General features: G+C 43.4%; 1 protein-coding gene across 1 annotated transcript; it reads right to left on the bottom strand.

Moving 5' to 3' along the window:
* Window positions 1–1,685: 1,685 nt before the first annotated feature.
* LOC112264902 (zinc finger and BTB domain-containing protein 12) lies at window positions 1,686–7,274 on the bottom strand. The gene is given in 6 exon segments (XM_024441812.2): window positions 1,686–3,011; window positions 3,014–3,280; window positions 3,609–3,803; window positions 4,027–4,221; window positions 5,700–5,920; window positions 6,915–7,274. Coding segments are annotated over 5 exon segments (1,683 nt in total). The 5' UTR covers window positions 5,904–5,920; window positions 6,915–7,274; the 3' UTR covers window positions 1,686–2,189.
* Between the last annotated feature and the right edge of the window lie 10,116 nt (window positions 7,275–17,390).

The following is a 17,390-nucleotide window of genomic DNA, read 5'->3' as shown; positions in this document are numbered from 1 at the left end:
GAGGATCTCTGAATGATCCAATGTTGACCTAAATGACTAATGATGATAAATACAATCCACCTGTGTGTAATCAAGTCTCCGTATAAATGCACCTGCACTGTGATAGTCTCAGAGGTCCGTTAAAAGCGCAGAGAGCATCATGAAGAACAAGGAACACACCAGGCAGGTCTGAGATACTGTTGTGAAGAAGTTTAAAGCCGGATTTGGATACAAAAAGATTTCCCAAGCTTTAAACATCCCAAGGAGCACTGTGCAAGCGATAATATTGAAATGGAAGGAGTATCAGACCACTGCAAATCTACCAAGACCTGGCCGTCCCTCTAAACTTTCAGCTCATACAAGCAGAAGACTGATCAGAGATGCAGCCAAGAGGCCCATGATCAATCTGGATGAACTGCAGAGATCTACAGCTGAGGTGGGAGACTGTCCATAGGACAACAATCAGTCGTATATTGCACAAATCTGGCCTTTATGGAAGAGTGGCAAGAAGAAAGCCATTTCTTAAAGATATCCAAAAAGTGTTGTTTAAAGTTTGCCACAAGCCACCTGGGAGACACACCAAACATGTGGAAGAAGGTGCTCTGGTCAGATTAAACCAAAATGGAACTTTTTGGCAACAATGCAAAACGTTATGTTTGGTGTAAAAGCAACAGCTCATCACCCTGAACACACCATCCCCACTGTCAAACATGGTGGTGGCAGCATCATGGTTTGGGCCTGCTTTTCTTCAGCAGGGACAGGGAAGATGGTTAAAATTGATGGGAAGATGGATGGAGCCAAATACAGGACCATTCTGGAAGAAAACCTGATGGAGTCTGCAAAAGACCTGAGACTGGGACAGAGATGTGTCTTCCAACAAGACAATGATCCAAAACATAAAGCAAAATCTACAATGGAATGGTTCAAAAATAAACATATCCAGGTGTTAGAATGGCCAAGTCAAAGTCCAGACCTGAATCCAATCGAGAATCTGTGGAAAGAACTGAAAACTGCTGTTCACAAATGCTCTCCATCCAACCTCACTGAGCTCGAGCTGTTTTGCAAGGAGGAATGGGAAAAAAATTCAGTCTCTCGATGTGCAAAACTGATAGACATACCCCAAGTGACTTACAGCTGTAATCGCAGCAAAAGGTGGCGCTACAAAGTATTAACTTAAGGGGGCTGAATAATTTTGCACGCCCAATTTTTCAGTTTTTGATTTGTTAAAGTTTGAAATATCCAATAAATGTCGTTCCACTTCATGATTGTGTCCCACTTGTTGTTGATTCTTCACAAAATAATACAGTTTTATATCTTTATGTTTGAAGCCTGAAATGTGGCAAAAGGTCGCAAAGTTCAAGGGGGCCGAATACTTTCGCAAGGCACTGTATGTATAAAGCTGTAACGTAACAAAATGAAGGGTTCTGAACACTTTCCAAATTCACTGTATATTAAAACGTCAGCTGAGCACACCGGGTCACGTGTCATTTTGTGCACATTTACAGAATAGTGTCTCAAGTCCTGAGTAAACGCGCATTGCACAAAGTGTAGGTCTCTTACTATTTGTCCTTTTGTGATGAGCATGATTATGGAATGATAGCCTACTTTTATTTTGGGTACCTCTTTAAATAGTGTCTTACACTGTTAAGTACACATTACAAATCAGCTGGTACATACCAACATTTAACAAGAAGCTCACCTTCAAATACACAAATGTAAAATATTTTATTGGTCAGCCAATGAGTAACAAATGAGACAAAGATCTAAAACTGAGGTGTGCACAACTCCAGTCCTCCAGAGCCACAGTGCTGTACAGTAGGTCATCATTTCCCCCCCTTCAATTAAATAATTAAGAGATAAATAATCAATCCATGTCATTGACTGGCCAGAGCTTCAAACCGCATACACTTCGGCCCGTGAGGAGGACCAGAGTTGTGCACCCCAGGTCTAAAAGTAGGGGCTTTCCCTTTCAAGATCTTAGTAGGTCCCTCCAGCACACACAACCTTGTTTCCAACCCACAAACTCAAAGGCACACTCCAAACCACTCTTTTGGCAATTAGAGCAGAAGGTAAGCACACAGCCGCTTGCTTGAATAACCCCCCTGTACCTCCAACTGCAACCTGTAATGCTTAGTCAATGAGTGTACATTTTGGCTGAGAAGAGGGGTAAGGGAGCATCTCTCCTCCCCCTCCCTGTTCCAGTGTCCTTTTCAAAAGTCAAATCTGTCCTGAGTGTCTCCCTCTCCTTCACCTGGCCCTGCCACTCGCTCCATCTCGGCCTGTGCCTCCAGGCTGTTCTGAGCGGTCGTCTTCCCATGCTGCTCCTTGAGGTGGCGCCGCAGCGCCGGCTTGTGGGCGAAGCGCGAGTGGCAGTAGGCGCAGCAGTGAGGCCGCTCACCACTGTGTAGGTTCATGTGATCGCACAGCGTGGACTTCTGCGTGAATGTCTTGTCGCAGAGCGGGCAGCGGTGGACCTTGGCACCGCGGTGCACAGTCATGTGGCGGTTGAGGTTGCTGGAGTGGTTGAAGTGTTTGCCGCAGCAGGGGCACACGTACAGCAAGTGGGTGGCGCGCGTGTGGACGGCCAGGGAGTGGGCCAAGGGGAAGGTCAGGCCGCATTGCTCGCATGCCACCGGCCCCGCTGTGCTGGAGGTCGAGCCCACCACGGCCACAGACTCATCCCCCGCCCCATCACCACCTGTTGGCACAGCCGCCATCCCCATGTTACCTTCACCTCCATCACCACTGGGGTCATCCAGGTTGTAGTGGGCCTGACCATTCCCATCCCGGGGCACCAGCTCCTCTCCCTGAACCTCCCCCATCCCGTAGTCTAGCCGTGGGAGATCGCCCCCCGAGAGGAACGCTGACCTCATGGTTTCCTGGCTGAAGTCCAGGCCAAAGCCCTGCATCATCTCCGCCCCGGTGGGTAGACGCCACGCCTCCTGGTACTGCATACCCAGAGGCCTCCTCTCCCTCTCGCGGTACGAGCCACGCTTCCTCTTGAAGCCCCTCCCCCCCCCCGGCCCACTTTGGGTGAGTCGGTGAGTCTACGCCTCCAGCCTTGGAGCCCCTCCCTCTCAAAGCCGCTGTTGCGGATGGACATTTCAGCTGGGGCCATATCATCACCCCTGCCCCCTCCCACTATGACACTGTCCGTATCTTGGTACTGGCACCCCTGATGCCCCTCTGTGGCTTCCTCTCCGCCTTCCTCTGCCTCTCGCCTCTCTTCCGGCTCCTGCTCATCCTCAATGCAGATCCGGAACACGTCATAATCCTCCCTGCCCTCCTCTGTTACTCTCACCTGGAACAACATGAGACCAATTTGAGTGTGCTATAAATCAATGTCCTTGGGTAGCTACCAGACCTGGGTTCAAATACATTTAAAATATCTCAACTACTTTCACATACATTTGATCAAAGTATTCATTCAGATATATATTTTATTTGAAAAGACAGGTAGTTAAATACTCAAATACACTGCATACATTTAACCAAGGTATTTAAAAATCATAAAATACTCTCAAATATAATTTGGTAAACTATTATTTTTTTTTACAAAAAAAACATTCAAATACTCAACAAAAAATGAAATGGATGCAGTGGTAAGTGTTGTTCCTGAATTTCCTTACTTTAATCTCATCCATTGTGTTAGGGTCATCATCGTGTTGTATATCTGTCTTAGTGTTTGAGTCTGTATGGTCATCAGCCTGAGACTGTACAGGGCTGTGAGGCTGCAGTGAGGAATGATCAGCAGAGGTTGACATAAGGGAGTGGCTGCTACCACTGACTGTCACTGGCGTCAATTGGCTCTCTTCTGACTTGATCTGAAAATGAGCGGTGGAGAGAAACAGAATGAAGACGAGCCAGTTCAACATCTTCACAGGTAAAAACAATCCAGCCTTTGATAAATCACATAGTAGATAAGTTCAGTAAGTATTTGCCTTCTACAATTGAAGCACGGTATAATAACATTTTTACGTTGGGATTTCAAACAATTGCTTCAATAGGGTGCCTTTGACTATACACCAACCAAAATAAGTAACTAACCTTTGGTGAGCTGGGGTTCTTTGGCTGCATGTACTTGCCCAGGGCTCCCCGGCACTTCTCCACAACATGCTCCATCTGCAGGTAGCTAGCAGCCGTCAGATAATTCACTATCTCCTTGGGGCTGAACTGCAGCACACCGGTGTAACAGGACTGGAGCAGCTCACATACCACAGAGGAGCTGTGAAGGACTGACACCTAGAGGACAAAATAAGAAAGAAAAACACACCAAACAGCTATTTTGCTGCTACGTCTCAGATACACTATATATACAAAAAAGTACGTGGACAACCCTTCAAATGCAATCTCCATAGACATTGGCAGTAGAATGGCCTTACTGAAGAGCGCAGTGACTTTCCACGTGGCACCGTCATAGGATGTCACCTTTCCAACAAGTGAATTCGTCAAATTTCTGCCCTGTTAGAGCTGCCCTGGTCAACTGGAAGTGCTGTTATTGTAAGTTATGTTAAGTGGAAACGTTTAGGAGCTACAACAGCTCAGCCGCAAAGTGGTAGGCCATACAAGCTCACAGAACGGGGCGGCCAAGTGGTGAAGTACGTAAAAATGGTCTGTCCTCGGTTGAAACACTCACTACTGAGTTCCAAACTGCCTCTGGAAGCAACGCCAGCACAAGAACTGTTCGTTGGGAGCTTCATGAAATGGGTTCCATGGCTGAGCATTCCCACACAAGCCTAAGATCACCATGCGCAATGCCAAGCATCAGCTGGAGTGGTGTAAAGCTCTCTGCCATTGGACTCTGGAGCAATAGCAATCATCTGGAGTGATGAATCACGCTTCACCATCTGGCAGACCGACGGCGAATCTGGGTTTGGCGGATGCCAGAACAACTACCTGCATTAATGCAGTGCCAACTGTAAAGTTTGGTGGAGGAGGAATAATGGTCTGGGACGGGTTTTTCATGGTTCGGGTTAGGCACCGTAGTTCCATTGAAGGGAAATCTTAATGCTACAGCATACAATGACATTCTAGACGATTCTGTGCTTCCAACTTTGCGGCAACAGTTTGGGGAAGGCCCTTTCCTGTTTCAGCATGACAATGAGAGGTCCATACAGAAATGGTTTGTCGAGATCAGTGTGGAAGAACTTGACTGGCCTACAGAGCCCTGACCTCAACCCCATCAAACTCCTTTGGGATGAATTGTAACGCCAACTGGGAGCCAGGCCTAATCGCCCAACATCAGTGCCCGACCTCACTAATGCTGTTGTGGCTGAATGGAAGCAAGTCCCCGCAGCAATGTTCCAACATCTAGTGGAAAGCTTCCCTAAAGAGTGGAGGCTGTTTTAGCAGCAGGGGGGAGAGACTCCATATTAATGCCCATGATTTTGAAATGAGATGTTCAACAAGCCGGTGTCCATATACTTTTGGTCATGTAGTTTTATTTTTCTTATGATCAATCGTGTAAGCCATTAGTGTCATATCCTGCAAGACTTGTGATATAATCTACTATAATGAGGCATAGGACTGGAACCACAGCTGGCATGATGCAACATTTGAGAACTTCCCAGGCTCAAAGATATGCCTATTAAAGCAGTCAGATCAAAAGGGTATGTGACAAGAAGTGTATGTCAGGGGCTCGTACATCTGAAGACGACACTCAACATTCATCAAACATAACCCAAATAGTGTGTATCAAGGTGGCTTTCCCTAGCACCCACCTGCAGTTCAGAGGAGGGGTTGAGCAGGAACTGGTCCCTAAGGAAGGGGGAGCAGGCAGCAAGGACCACTTTGTGTCCCCGGAACGTCTGCCTGCCGCTTGCCACTATAGTGATGTCACAGAACTGCTGCCTGGACCTTAGGGAGTTCATGCTCTTCAGGGTGGCATCACCATGACCAGGCAACCGGAAACACAGCACCTCCATCTTAGCTACAGTGGAGCCTATAGGAGAGACATGAAGAGGACTCTCTTGAAATTCTGCAATGATCATAAAAATACAAATGTTTTATAAGGGAACATTTAGCATCTGGATCAACCAAAGGAAACGTGGCACTTTCTGGGGTCTGGACATTTATCCAGCTACAGTCATACTGGCCAAACTCAGACCAAAGAGCAAGCGAGAGACCCCCATGGCTGTACAAGAGGCACGATGGTGTCTGACTATACTTCAAAGACGGGGCGGCAGGGTAGCCTAGTGGTTAGAGCGTTGGACTTGTAACCGAAAGTTAATATCCCCAAACTGACAAGGTACAAATCTGTCGTTCTGCCCCTGAACAGGCAGTCAACCCACTGTTCCTAGGCCGTCATTGAAAATAAGAATTTGTTCTTAACTGACTTGCCTAGTTAGATATATATATATATAAAAATAGTAAAAGCACAACAGCTCCCATATCTCGGCTTGACATCCAACATTCCCTGTGATTATTAATTGATGTTAAGAGTAGGTGAAGTCATCGTTTGCTCGTTTTGTTTTCAAGGCTTGCTGGTCAAGCAGGTCACAACAAATAGCTGAAATCAGCTATACGAAATGTCTCTCTATGGAGAAAAAAAAAACGACATCAAGCGCCTACTAGCCTAGGTTGAAAATAATCATACATTATTTTTCGACCTAACGGTAGCTACCAGTTACCTATATCAAATAATATATCTAATTGTTTTATGTGACTATAAAGCTAACGTAATACTACTACTGCTGTTAACGTTAACTAGTTAGCACGAACATAATTTGCTACGGTCAATTGTGCAGGTTTTAAATTTCGCAAGCGGTAATATTGTGTATCCAACCTCTCTCATAGCTAACGTTGCCCAGCTAAGTGTACCTCGCTAGCTAGCTTGTTGCCCCCCTACTAGCCACAGGCCGTTAGCTAGCTAGCCGTAGTTTGTGACCTGCCTGCTAAAAGACAGTAAAGTCGACGTTAGTTTAGTGTTTCCTTACCTGCTACTACTGTAGATATCTTTTCCCCGTACTATATGTTGTGGAGTAACTAGGCACTCAATAACAGGTCATTCATTGTATATTGGCTAGCAAGCCAGCTGGCTAACGTTAGTATGTTTACTTTGTTAGCTTGTTTCAAACGAGCGTCAGCAGTTACACAGCCACAAAGTCATAAACCCCGCCTATTTCTACAATTTATCTTCTTAAATTTTGATTTTAAAGCAAACATTAACCACACTGCTAACATTACATTAAGACCAAAAACACGTATATTAGTTTAAATTAATTTTTACGATACAGCTAGCCATTTTATTTTCAACGAGAGTGGACCAGCACTTCCCGTGACAACTAGTGATGGGCATTCCGGCTCTTTTCAGTGAGCCTGCTCTTTCGGCTACCAAACGGCTCTGAAAAAATATATATTTTGTATTTTTTCAAGTCAAACAGTTTGCGATAGTTTTGACTATGATTGGGGTTAAAACAATTAGAATTAAATTATTAAATGAAATCATACTCTACCTTAACCACAATGCATGTAAAAATGCATTGGTTTGTTATGAAAAATAATCATATTAAACATTTGCATTTGAAGTATAACTTTTTAATGTATAAACAAAGTGAATATAAATCGAACCATTCAAAACGACTACAATCTGAACAGCATAATAGAATATTGCACCATATCAAAGAAAAATAAATAACAATGTGCAAAACTGCAGCATTCCACTTAAAACATTAAACTGGTCCCTCTTCAAATCAAAGTTTATTTGTCACATGCGCCGAATACAACAGGTGTAAACCTTACAACAAAATGCTTACTTACAGGCTCTAACCAATGGTGCCAAAAAAAAGGTGTGTGTGTGTGTGTGTGTGTGTGTGTAGGTAAGTAAGTAAAGAAATAAAACAACAGTAGAAAGACATTTGGAAAAAAAAGAGTAGCAAGGCTATATACAGACACCTGTTAGTCAGGCTTATTGAGGTAGTATGTACATGTAGGTATCGTTAAAGTGACTGTGCATATATGATGAACAGAGTAGCAGAAGCGTAAAAAGAGGGGTTGGCAGGTGGTGGGACACAATGCAGATAGCCCGGTTAGCCAATGTGCAGGAGCACTGGTTGGTCGGGCCAATTGAGGTAGTATGTACATGAATGTACAGTTAAAGTGACTATGCATATAAGATAAACAGAGAGTAGCAGCAGCGTAAAAGAGGGGTTGAGGGGTGGCACACAATGCTAATAGTCCGGGTAACCATTGGTTACCTGTTCAGGAGTCTTATGGCTTGGGGGTAAAAACTGTTGAGGAGCCTTTTTGTCCAAGACTTGGCACTCCGGTACCGCTTGCCATGCAGTAGTAGAGAGAACAGTCTATGACTGGGGTGGCTGGGGTCTTTGACAATTTTTAGGGCCTTCCTCTGACACCGCCTGATGTGAAGGTCCTGGATGGCAGGCAGCTTTGCCCCAGTGATGTACTGGGCCGCACACACTACCCTCTGAAGTGCCTTGCGGTCGGAGGCCAAGCAATTGCCGTACCAGGAAGTGATGCAACCGGTCAGGATGCTCTCGATGTTGCAGCTGTAGAACCTTTTGAGGATCTCAGGACCCATGCCAAATCTTTTTAGTTTCCTGAGGGGGAATAGGCTTTGTCATGCCCTCTTCACGACTGTCTTGGTGTGTTTGGACCAATCTAGTTTGTTGTGGATGTGGACACCAAGGAATTTGAAGCTCTCAACCTGCTCCACTACGGCCCAGTCGATGAGAATGGGGACGTACTCGGTGCTCCTTTTCCTGTAGTCCACAATCATCTCCTTAGTCTTGGTTACATTGAGGGATAGGTTGTTATTCTGGCACCACCAGGCCAGGTCTCTGACCTCCTCCCTATAGGCTGTCTCGTCGTTGTCGGTGATCAGGCCTACCACTGTTGTGTCGTCAGCAAACTTAATGATGGTGTTGGAGTTGTGCCTGGCCATGCAGTCGTGGGTGAACAGGGAGTATAGGAGGGGACTGAGCACGCACCCCTGGGGAGCTCCAGTGTTGAGGATAAGCGTGGCAGATGTATTGTTTACCTACCCTCACCACCTGGGGGCGGCTTGTCAAAGTCCAGGATCCAGTTGCAGAGGGAGGTGTTTAGTCCCAGGATCCTTAGCTTAGGGATGAGCTTTGAGGGTACTATGGTGTTGAACGCTGAGCTGTAGTCAATGAACAGCATTCTCACATAGGTGTTCCTTTTGTCCAGGTGGGAAAGGGCAGTGTGGAGTGCAATAGAGATTGCATCATCTGTGGCTAATCTCTTATCTCTCTCTTCTTTATTGCTATGTTATAACCAGCAGCACACAGCAATGCTGACCATATTTTGCTTTTATGAGAGATGGGCATTCAAAAATGCAAGCTGCCTCACTTTCGAGGGCCTGATGTGGTTTCTTCTCTCAGTAATTATTTGTCACGTTTTCAAGAAGACCCTCTCAGAGGGAACGGATGTGGCCACTATGCAGGGTCTCCCTGTCATTACTTTAGTAAAGCCGTAGGTTGACAGAGGCCTTGTTCTTCCACCAGCTCAGAGGAGGAGGGGCTCCTCCAAATAAGATACTACTATTCTCATCTACTGCTCATATACAGTTGAAGTCAGAAGTTTACATACACTTAGGTCGGAGTCATTAAAACTCGTTTTTCAAACACTCCACAAATTTCTTGTTCACAAACTATAGTTTTGGCAAGTCGGTTAGGACATCTACTTTGTGCATGATACAAGTAACTTTTCCAACAATTGCTTACAGACAGATTATTTCACTTATAATGCACTGTATCACAATTCCAGTGGGTCCGAAGTTTACTAAATTGACTGTGCCTTTAAACAGCTTGGAGAATTCCAGAAAATGATGTCATCGCTTTAGAAGCTTCTGATAGGCTAATTGACATCATTTGAGTCAATTGGAGGTGTACATGTGAATATATTTCAAGGCCTATCTTCAAACTCAGTGCCTCTTTGCTTGCTTGACATCATGGGAAAATCAAAAGAAATCAGCCAAGACCTCAGAAAAACAATTGTAGACCTCCACATGTCTGGTTCATCCTTGGGAGCAATTTCCAAGCACCTGAAGGTACCACATTCATCTGTACAAACAATAGTACGCAAGTATAAACACCATGGAACCACGCAGCCGTTAGGAAGGAGACGCGCTCAGGAAGGAGATGTGTTTTGTCTCCTAGAAGTGAACGTATTTTGGTGAGAAAAGTGCAAGTCAATCCCAGAACAACAAAGGACCTTGTGAAGATGCTGAAGGAAACAGGTACAAAAGTATCTATATCCACAGTAAAACAAGTCCTATATCGACATAACCTGAAAGGCCGCTCAGCAAGGAAGAAGCCACTGCTCCAAAACCGCCATAAAAAAGCCAGACTACGGTTTGCAACTGCACATGGGGACAAAGATCATACTTTTTGGAGAAATGTCCTCTGGTCTGATGATACAAAAATGGAACAGTTTGGCCATAATGACCATCGTTATGTTTGGAGGAAAAAGGGGGAGGCTTGCAAGCCGAAGAACACCATCCCAACCGTGAAGCACGGGGGCTGGCGGCATCATGTTGTGGGGGTGCTTTGCTGCAGGAGGGACTGGTGCACTTCACAAAATAGATGGCATCGTGAGGAAGGATTAAATTATGTGGATATATTGAAGCAACATCTCAAGACATCAATCAGGAAGTTAAAGCTTGGTCGCAAATGGGTCTTCCAAATGGACAATGACCCTAAGCATACTTCCAAAGTTGTGGCAAAATGGCTTAAGGACAACAAAGTCAAGGTATTGGAGTGGCCATCACAAAGCCCTGACCTCAACCCTCTAGCAAATTTGTGGGCAGATCTGAAAACGTGTGTGCGAGCAAGGAGGCCTACAAACCTGACTCTGTTACACTAGGTCTGTCAGGAGGAATGGGCCAAAATTCACCCAACTTATTGTGGAAGGCTACCCAAAACGTTTGACGCAAGTTAAACAATTTAAAGGCAATGCTACCAAATACTAATTGAGTGAATGTAATCTTCTGACCAACTGGGAATGTGATAAAAGAAAAGCTGAAATAAGTATTTCTCTCTACTATTATTCTGACATTTCACATTCTTAAAATAAAATGGTGATCCTAACTGACCTAAGACAGGGAATTTTTACTAGTATTAAATGTCAGGAATTGTGAAACTGAGTTTAAATGTATTTGGCTAAGGTGTATGTAAACTTCCGACTTCAACTGTACATATATAATACTGGATTAAATAATGATGTAGTAATAACTGCTTACTGTTCCCCTTTACACTGATCTCCACAGTGACCTGCTCAAAGGGTTCCAGGACTCTGCACAACTCCTCCACCACCACCACCTCCCATTCCTCTTGGGTCAGAGCATCAACAGGTGCATTGACAATGGCCAGGGTAGAGATGATGGCATCCTTTGACTCAAGAAACAGCTTCAACATGTAAAATGTTGAATTCAACCTTGTAGTGCAGTCTTGTTAGGCCTCAGCTCAGGCATCCCCATCTGGCGTTGTGTAGACTTTAGTTTTTCAGCACCTACTATGCTCCTGTGGAAGTATTCCACAGCTGCTTTCACTTTGTCCACAGTGGGCTTAATCACCTTCAGAGCATCTCTTATAATCAGGTTGATTGTGTGGGCAAGACATGGATGATGGGTCCATTTAAAAATGTTCATGGCTTTGGTTATGTTAGCTGCATTGTCGCTAATACAACAGACCAATTTTCCATGTACTTGCCATTCTCTGGCCACTCTCAACAGTTCCTCTGCCAATTTCAGAGGTGTGTCTGTTGCTGAACTCAAAGCAGTCCAGGAGACAGCTAGACTTCGAAAAATCTTCAATGAAGTGACCAATGAACCAAAGATGCGTGGGGGAGGGCCGAGCCAACTCACTCAGTCACACACTTAGCAGCTGAGGAGAGAGAGGAAGGACAGCTGTGAAAACAACAGAATAGGGTTTTCCTGCTTGGAATTGTGTACATTGGATTTAGACTATAATTTCTGAAACCTCTAAAACCAATCCACGATTGAAAATGGATGGAAATCAGTGGCAATCATTTTAGCCAATGCAATATCAATTTGGCCTTGTTTTGCTACAGACATACTTTGGCATAAACTGGTCCATAGAAGACTGCGTTGCTGTGGGTCTGTAACGGTTTTCTTGTGGTGAAGGAGAGGCGGACCAAAGCACAGCGTGGTTATTTTGATTCATGTTTAATAAAGCACTTCACATGAACAAACTAACAAGAAACGTGAAAACCCAAAACAGCCCTATCTGGTGCAAACACAGAGACAGGAACAATCACCCACAAACGCACAGTGAAACCCAGGCTACCTAAGTATGATTCTCAATCAGAGACAACTAATGACACCTGCCTCTGATTGAGAACCATACTAGGCCGAAACATAGAAATCCCCAAATCATAGAAAAACAAACAGACTGCCCACCCCAACTCACGCCCTGACCATACTAAATAATGACAAAACAAAGGAAATAAAGGTCAGAACGTGACAGGGTCGCAGAGTAGGCCTACTTGACTGAGTGGATACATCACCACGTGAGGAGGTGCTGACTCCACCACTATCACTAGCAGGCCCGCTAGTTTCTGAAGCTCCGCTACAGCTAGCTTCACAGTTGGGGGCACAGTTCGCCTATGCCGGTGTAGGTTGTGCGTAGAACCGGCTTTATGTGGAATTTTGTTTTGGCAAATTCTACATTATTAAAATGCATCCAAATGCTACAGTGCTTCTGACTGTTTTCACAGCTGTCCTTACTCTCTCCTCGGCTGCTAAGTGTGTGACTGAGTTGGCTCAGCCCTCCCCACACATATTTGGTTTGTTGGTTGACACTGCATGTCTGATTGACAGGAACAACAGGTGAGGCTGTTAGTCTGAGCAGACAGTCAGAGAGAATGTGTGTGCGCTTGAGCATTTAGGCCTATATTTTGTTTATTTCTCAGTTCTTTGAATGAGTTAATTCTATTAATTTAGAACTCTTGATTATTCATATCTTAAAATAAAAATTCTAAATAGATTCTGATTTTCTGATATATAAGCCGGGCTCCCAACGTTCACCTACAAGAGCCATCTCTTAGAGCCGACTCGTTTGCGAACGACCCATCACTAATGACAACACAATGTACCTAACTAGCCGGTCAAGTTTTTATTAAAGGGGAAGACACAAAAAGCATTGTCTGGAAACTTAAGTCACTAATCATGTTTTGGAGTAAGCAACCTAAAGTATCGTTATCCTAGTTAGGGATGGTTGTCAAACATATTTTTTTGTTGCTTTGGGGAGGGTTGTAGTTTTTTATTGGGTACAGGGGAGGGTAGTGCATTTTCCCCTGATTTACATTAGCCATTTTGAAGGATTTACTATATGTCTTTCATATAGCCACATTTTCCTCATCTGCTTGTATCGCCTCCCATATCAAGGTGTTTTGGTGCTTCCCTTATGCACTACGCTTTTCCGTATGCTTACTATACCACAGATTAATAGCCTAATTAATGGTCTACCAGTGAACTGACTATCCTGCCCTCTATCCATAGCAACAATAATGGTAGGTGGATCGTTTGTCCAGATTTGCAATAAGCTAAGTAGCAATCATAACACACATAAAATCATTCAAATCTACCCCATTTTCTATATTAGGCCAGGTGCTCATGAAAGAACAGCGAAGACAAGTAGCTGAAAAAGATCCCCTTTTGATTTTGTTTCGGGACAATACAATGATTCTACATAGACTAGCCTACAGCACCACGCAGTTCTGGGTCTAGTCTCGGAAGATTATAGAAAGGCACAGTAGCAGGCCAGTCTGGCTGTATTTTTACTTCTGATTACCTACCGATGCGCTGTCTGTTGCCCATCATAATTCTTCCAAATCGTACTCTGATCATATAGGCCTATGCTTCCAGCAGGCCCAGTTATTCAGGAAAACTTAACATGTTCTACCTCTTTTTCCAATCTGAGCAGCTATTCATGAACCTAGAACATGATGCTTCAATACAGCCTAAATATTTGTCAATTAACTTTAAAAATGTATTACCTATTATGTGTGGCATATATCACAATGATTTACTCTGATCAGGCTACTTCAAAAGTCTCCTGTAGGCTACCTGCACATGTTCATCCCCTTCACTAATATAATTCCGGGATCCAAACTGCACGACAGCAATTCGATTCATGGAAAGAGACATTGTTACAAAACACCAAAAAGTTTAATGATATTCGGAGATTGTCAAACCAAGTATATCTGTTTGTTGAGATTGACATACTCTACTTGATTGTGGTGTTGAAAATGCAAACCTTGATGATAATCCCCCCAAAAATCGGTAATCCTATGCAGTTATGCGTTGCTTAATTGGTTTTGTGGTGCATTGGCACAAAAACCTGTTGGTGGAAAATTCGTTGCATGTACAGTACCAGTCAAACATTTGGACACACCTACTCATTCAAGGATTTGTCTTTATTTTCACTATTTTATACATTGTAGAATAATAGTGAAGAGATCAAAACTATGAAATAACACATATGGAATCATCTTGTAACTAAAAAAGTGCTAAACAAATCAAAATATGTTATATTTGAGAATCTTCAAATAGCCACCCTTTGCCTTGGTGAGTTTTGCACACACTTGGCATTCTCTCAACCAGCTTCATGAGGTAGTCACCTGGAATGCATTTCAACATTTTGGGCCCAGTAATCCCTTTGCCTTTTCCTCTGGTAATACTGGGCTTGTTCGACATTGCAGCCGACGGTGCAGGCAACTGCCGATTGACTGATCTATAAATAATTACTCATTATTATTTGTAGTTAGTATTATTTGTAGTCAGTCAGTTACAATGTACCCATGATACATTACTGTTTTTAATTTTTGATCCTCTCGAACACGGCAACTGCTTTGGATTAGTTTTTACATTGGTCCGTGCTGTTCGGTATCTTGCGACATCCCTACACCATTGAGGTTTAAATAAAACATGTAGGGTTAATATAGGGGAGATCCCAGATAGCATGACAGCATGACTTCTGCCGAGTTCAAAACAACTGGAAACTCGTAACTGGCAAACCTCAGACTTCAGTGAGTTCAAGACAACTGGGAACTGGGAAAATACGTTTTGAACAGTTATCCAACTCGGAATTCCAAGCTGCGAACTTTGACCTCTTTCTAGAGCGCCGATCTGAAGATCACTGACGTCATGATTCAACCTTGTTTTTTTCAGAGTTCCTAGTGGTCTTGAAAGCACCATTAATCCAGAGAATGCCAGACTTTGATGACAACGTTTGATGACAAAATTTGCCCACAAGGCCCGCTGCACCACCTTCCTGTTCAAGTGAGCACAGCACATCGAGGTGAGTTAAAAAATATATTGTATGCTGCTGCATAAATGATGTAGTATGTCAGGGAGGTATGTATACTGTAGCTAAGAAAGTAATATTAAGTGTATGTTGTGTAGCAAGCTGTAAGTAGCCCATGTGCCCTACCCTAATAATTTGGTCCCTTTCCCCCTCATAACTTAGCCTACTGTTCTGACTTGGTGATGCACATGTAGCCTAAAGCCTGTTTTAGAGAAATGTAATCATTGAATATTATAAGGGCTTTCATTTTCTGCTTGTAGGCCCCCTTTATTTATCCTATGGTTCTGACTTGGTGTACAGGGAGAATACTGTAAGAATGGCCCATGTTCTGAAGGGGAACAACTACTTCAAGGCCTCAGAGTGAGTGAAGTCACCAATTGAAACGGTATTAGCGCGCACCCCTCTAACTAGCTAGCCATTTCACATTGGTTACATATACATGCTACAAAATCCACCTTTTTCACAATAAGTGTATCCAAGTCACTTGATTGACATATAACATTTGCAACTGGTTGTGGTGCATCCACCCCCATATCTTCTTCAGAATTGTGGCCTCTTGCCCCTTCAACGCTCTTCACCGCCTCCACATACAGTAGGAGATTTGCTGTACAGCCCTGATCCTTGACACCTCAACCTCTTATATCAAACTTTTTTCACTTCTTGCATTGCATCAGGTTTTGCACAAATGCTCTTCCAGCGTATCTTATATATCCCAACTTTCCATAGGGTGGTAAATACTCGTCAAACATCAATAATACAGATACACTATGCTCCTTTTCCCATTCTCTATACGGGTCAAGTGACGTGCATGAACTACTCCTGGAATTTTTAGCCTAAGATATTGACTATCAATGTCCAGCGAGACGCCAGAGATAACACGTTTTACCAGTGCCCTGCTCCAAAAATCAAAGCTATTCACTTCATCGAAAGAAAATCCATACGTAAATTATTAGGATCGTATGCAATGCAGTTGTGTGTTATTTAATGGTAATTTAATTTCCTTATTCGTTTTTTATAGCCACGTGGGCTATTGTGGTGATCACACATTTTCCAGTATTTGGGAGCATGGACTGTAGACCTTGAATTAGGCATTTTGACTAGTGAATTCCACTCTGGATGTAGGCTTGTTATAGCCATTTGCGTTGCACAACGTTATCACGCAGAGGCTATATCCATTTCAATAAATGAGACAAAAAATATATTGATTAAGCCTTGGCTATAACCTGTCCTGAGCGAAATAGCCAAGGAGTCCCACATGGTCTAGACTATCTATAGCCTGTTCTTATTGCCAGATCTGTTTTCCCTATCAGCCATTGCACATGCTTCTTCAACTATTTTGTTGAACACTTATTTTGAGGCTATATTTAGAGGCTTGTGAGATAGAGTCTCTGTTTAAGGGGAGCCCTATAATAAAAACAGTTATAAAACACAAATAGAATTCTAAAATGATTCTGCAAGACACCAGTACAATGCCTACTATCACACCCTGACCTTCGTTATCTTTGTTTTCTTTATTATTTTGGTTAGGTCAGGGTGTGACCAGGGTGGTATTTGTATTTATTTGTAGGTCTATGGTGGCCTGAATTGGTTCCCAATCAGAGAAAGCTGTTTATTGTTGTCTCTGATTGGGGATCCTATTTAGGTTGCCATTTTTCCATTTTGGTTTTGTGGGTTATTGTCTATGTGTAGTTGCATGTCAGCACTAGTTGGTTATAGCGTCACGGTTGTTTTTGTTAGTTTGTTTAAGTGTTCTGCATTTTAATAAAATAAGACTGTATTCCAATCATGCTGCGCCTTGGTCTCCTCGTTCCGACGGACGTGACACTGGGGAATTTAGATAATTTTGAATACACATGAATTTCAATAAACAAATGGATAAGACCGTTCTATTCTCATTGATTTAGTTCCTATTTCAACTGACTGAACTGAATGAAGGATGAATTAAATGTTCTATTATGTTGGTATGACGAGTTGCACGCATCATGCATGCTCTGCACTTTATTTGGCTAGTAGGCAAATAGGCCTACATGAGGGTATAATGACTCTATGACTGCATGCCTCCAGAAGGGGTGCTTTATATTAACACCTCCTACAGAATATGAT

The sequence above is a fragment of the Oncorhynchus tshawytscha genome, linkage group LG13 (assembly GCF_018296145.1).
Source record: "Oncorhynchus tshawytscha isolate Ot180627B linkage group LG13, Otsh_v2.0, whole genome shotgun sequence".
Lineage (NCBI taxonomy): Eukaryota > Metazoa > Chordata > Actinopteri > Salmoniformes > Salmonidae > Oncorhynchus > Oncorhynchus tshawytscha.
This window is presented reverse-complemented; position numbering and strand designations above follow the sequence as displayed.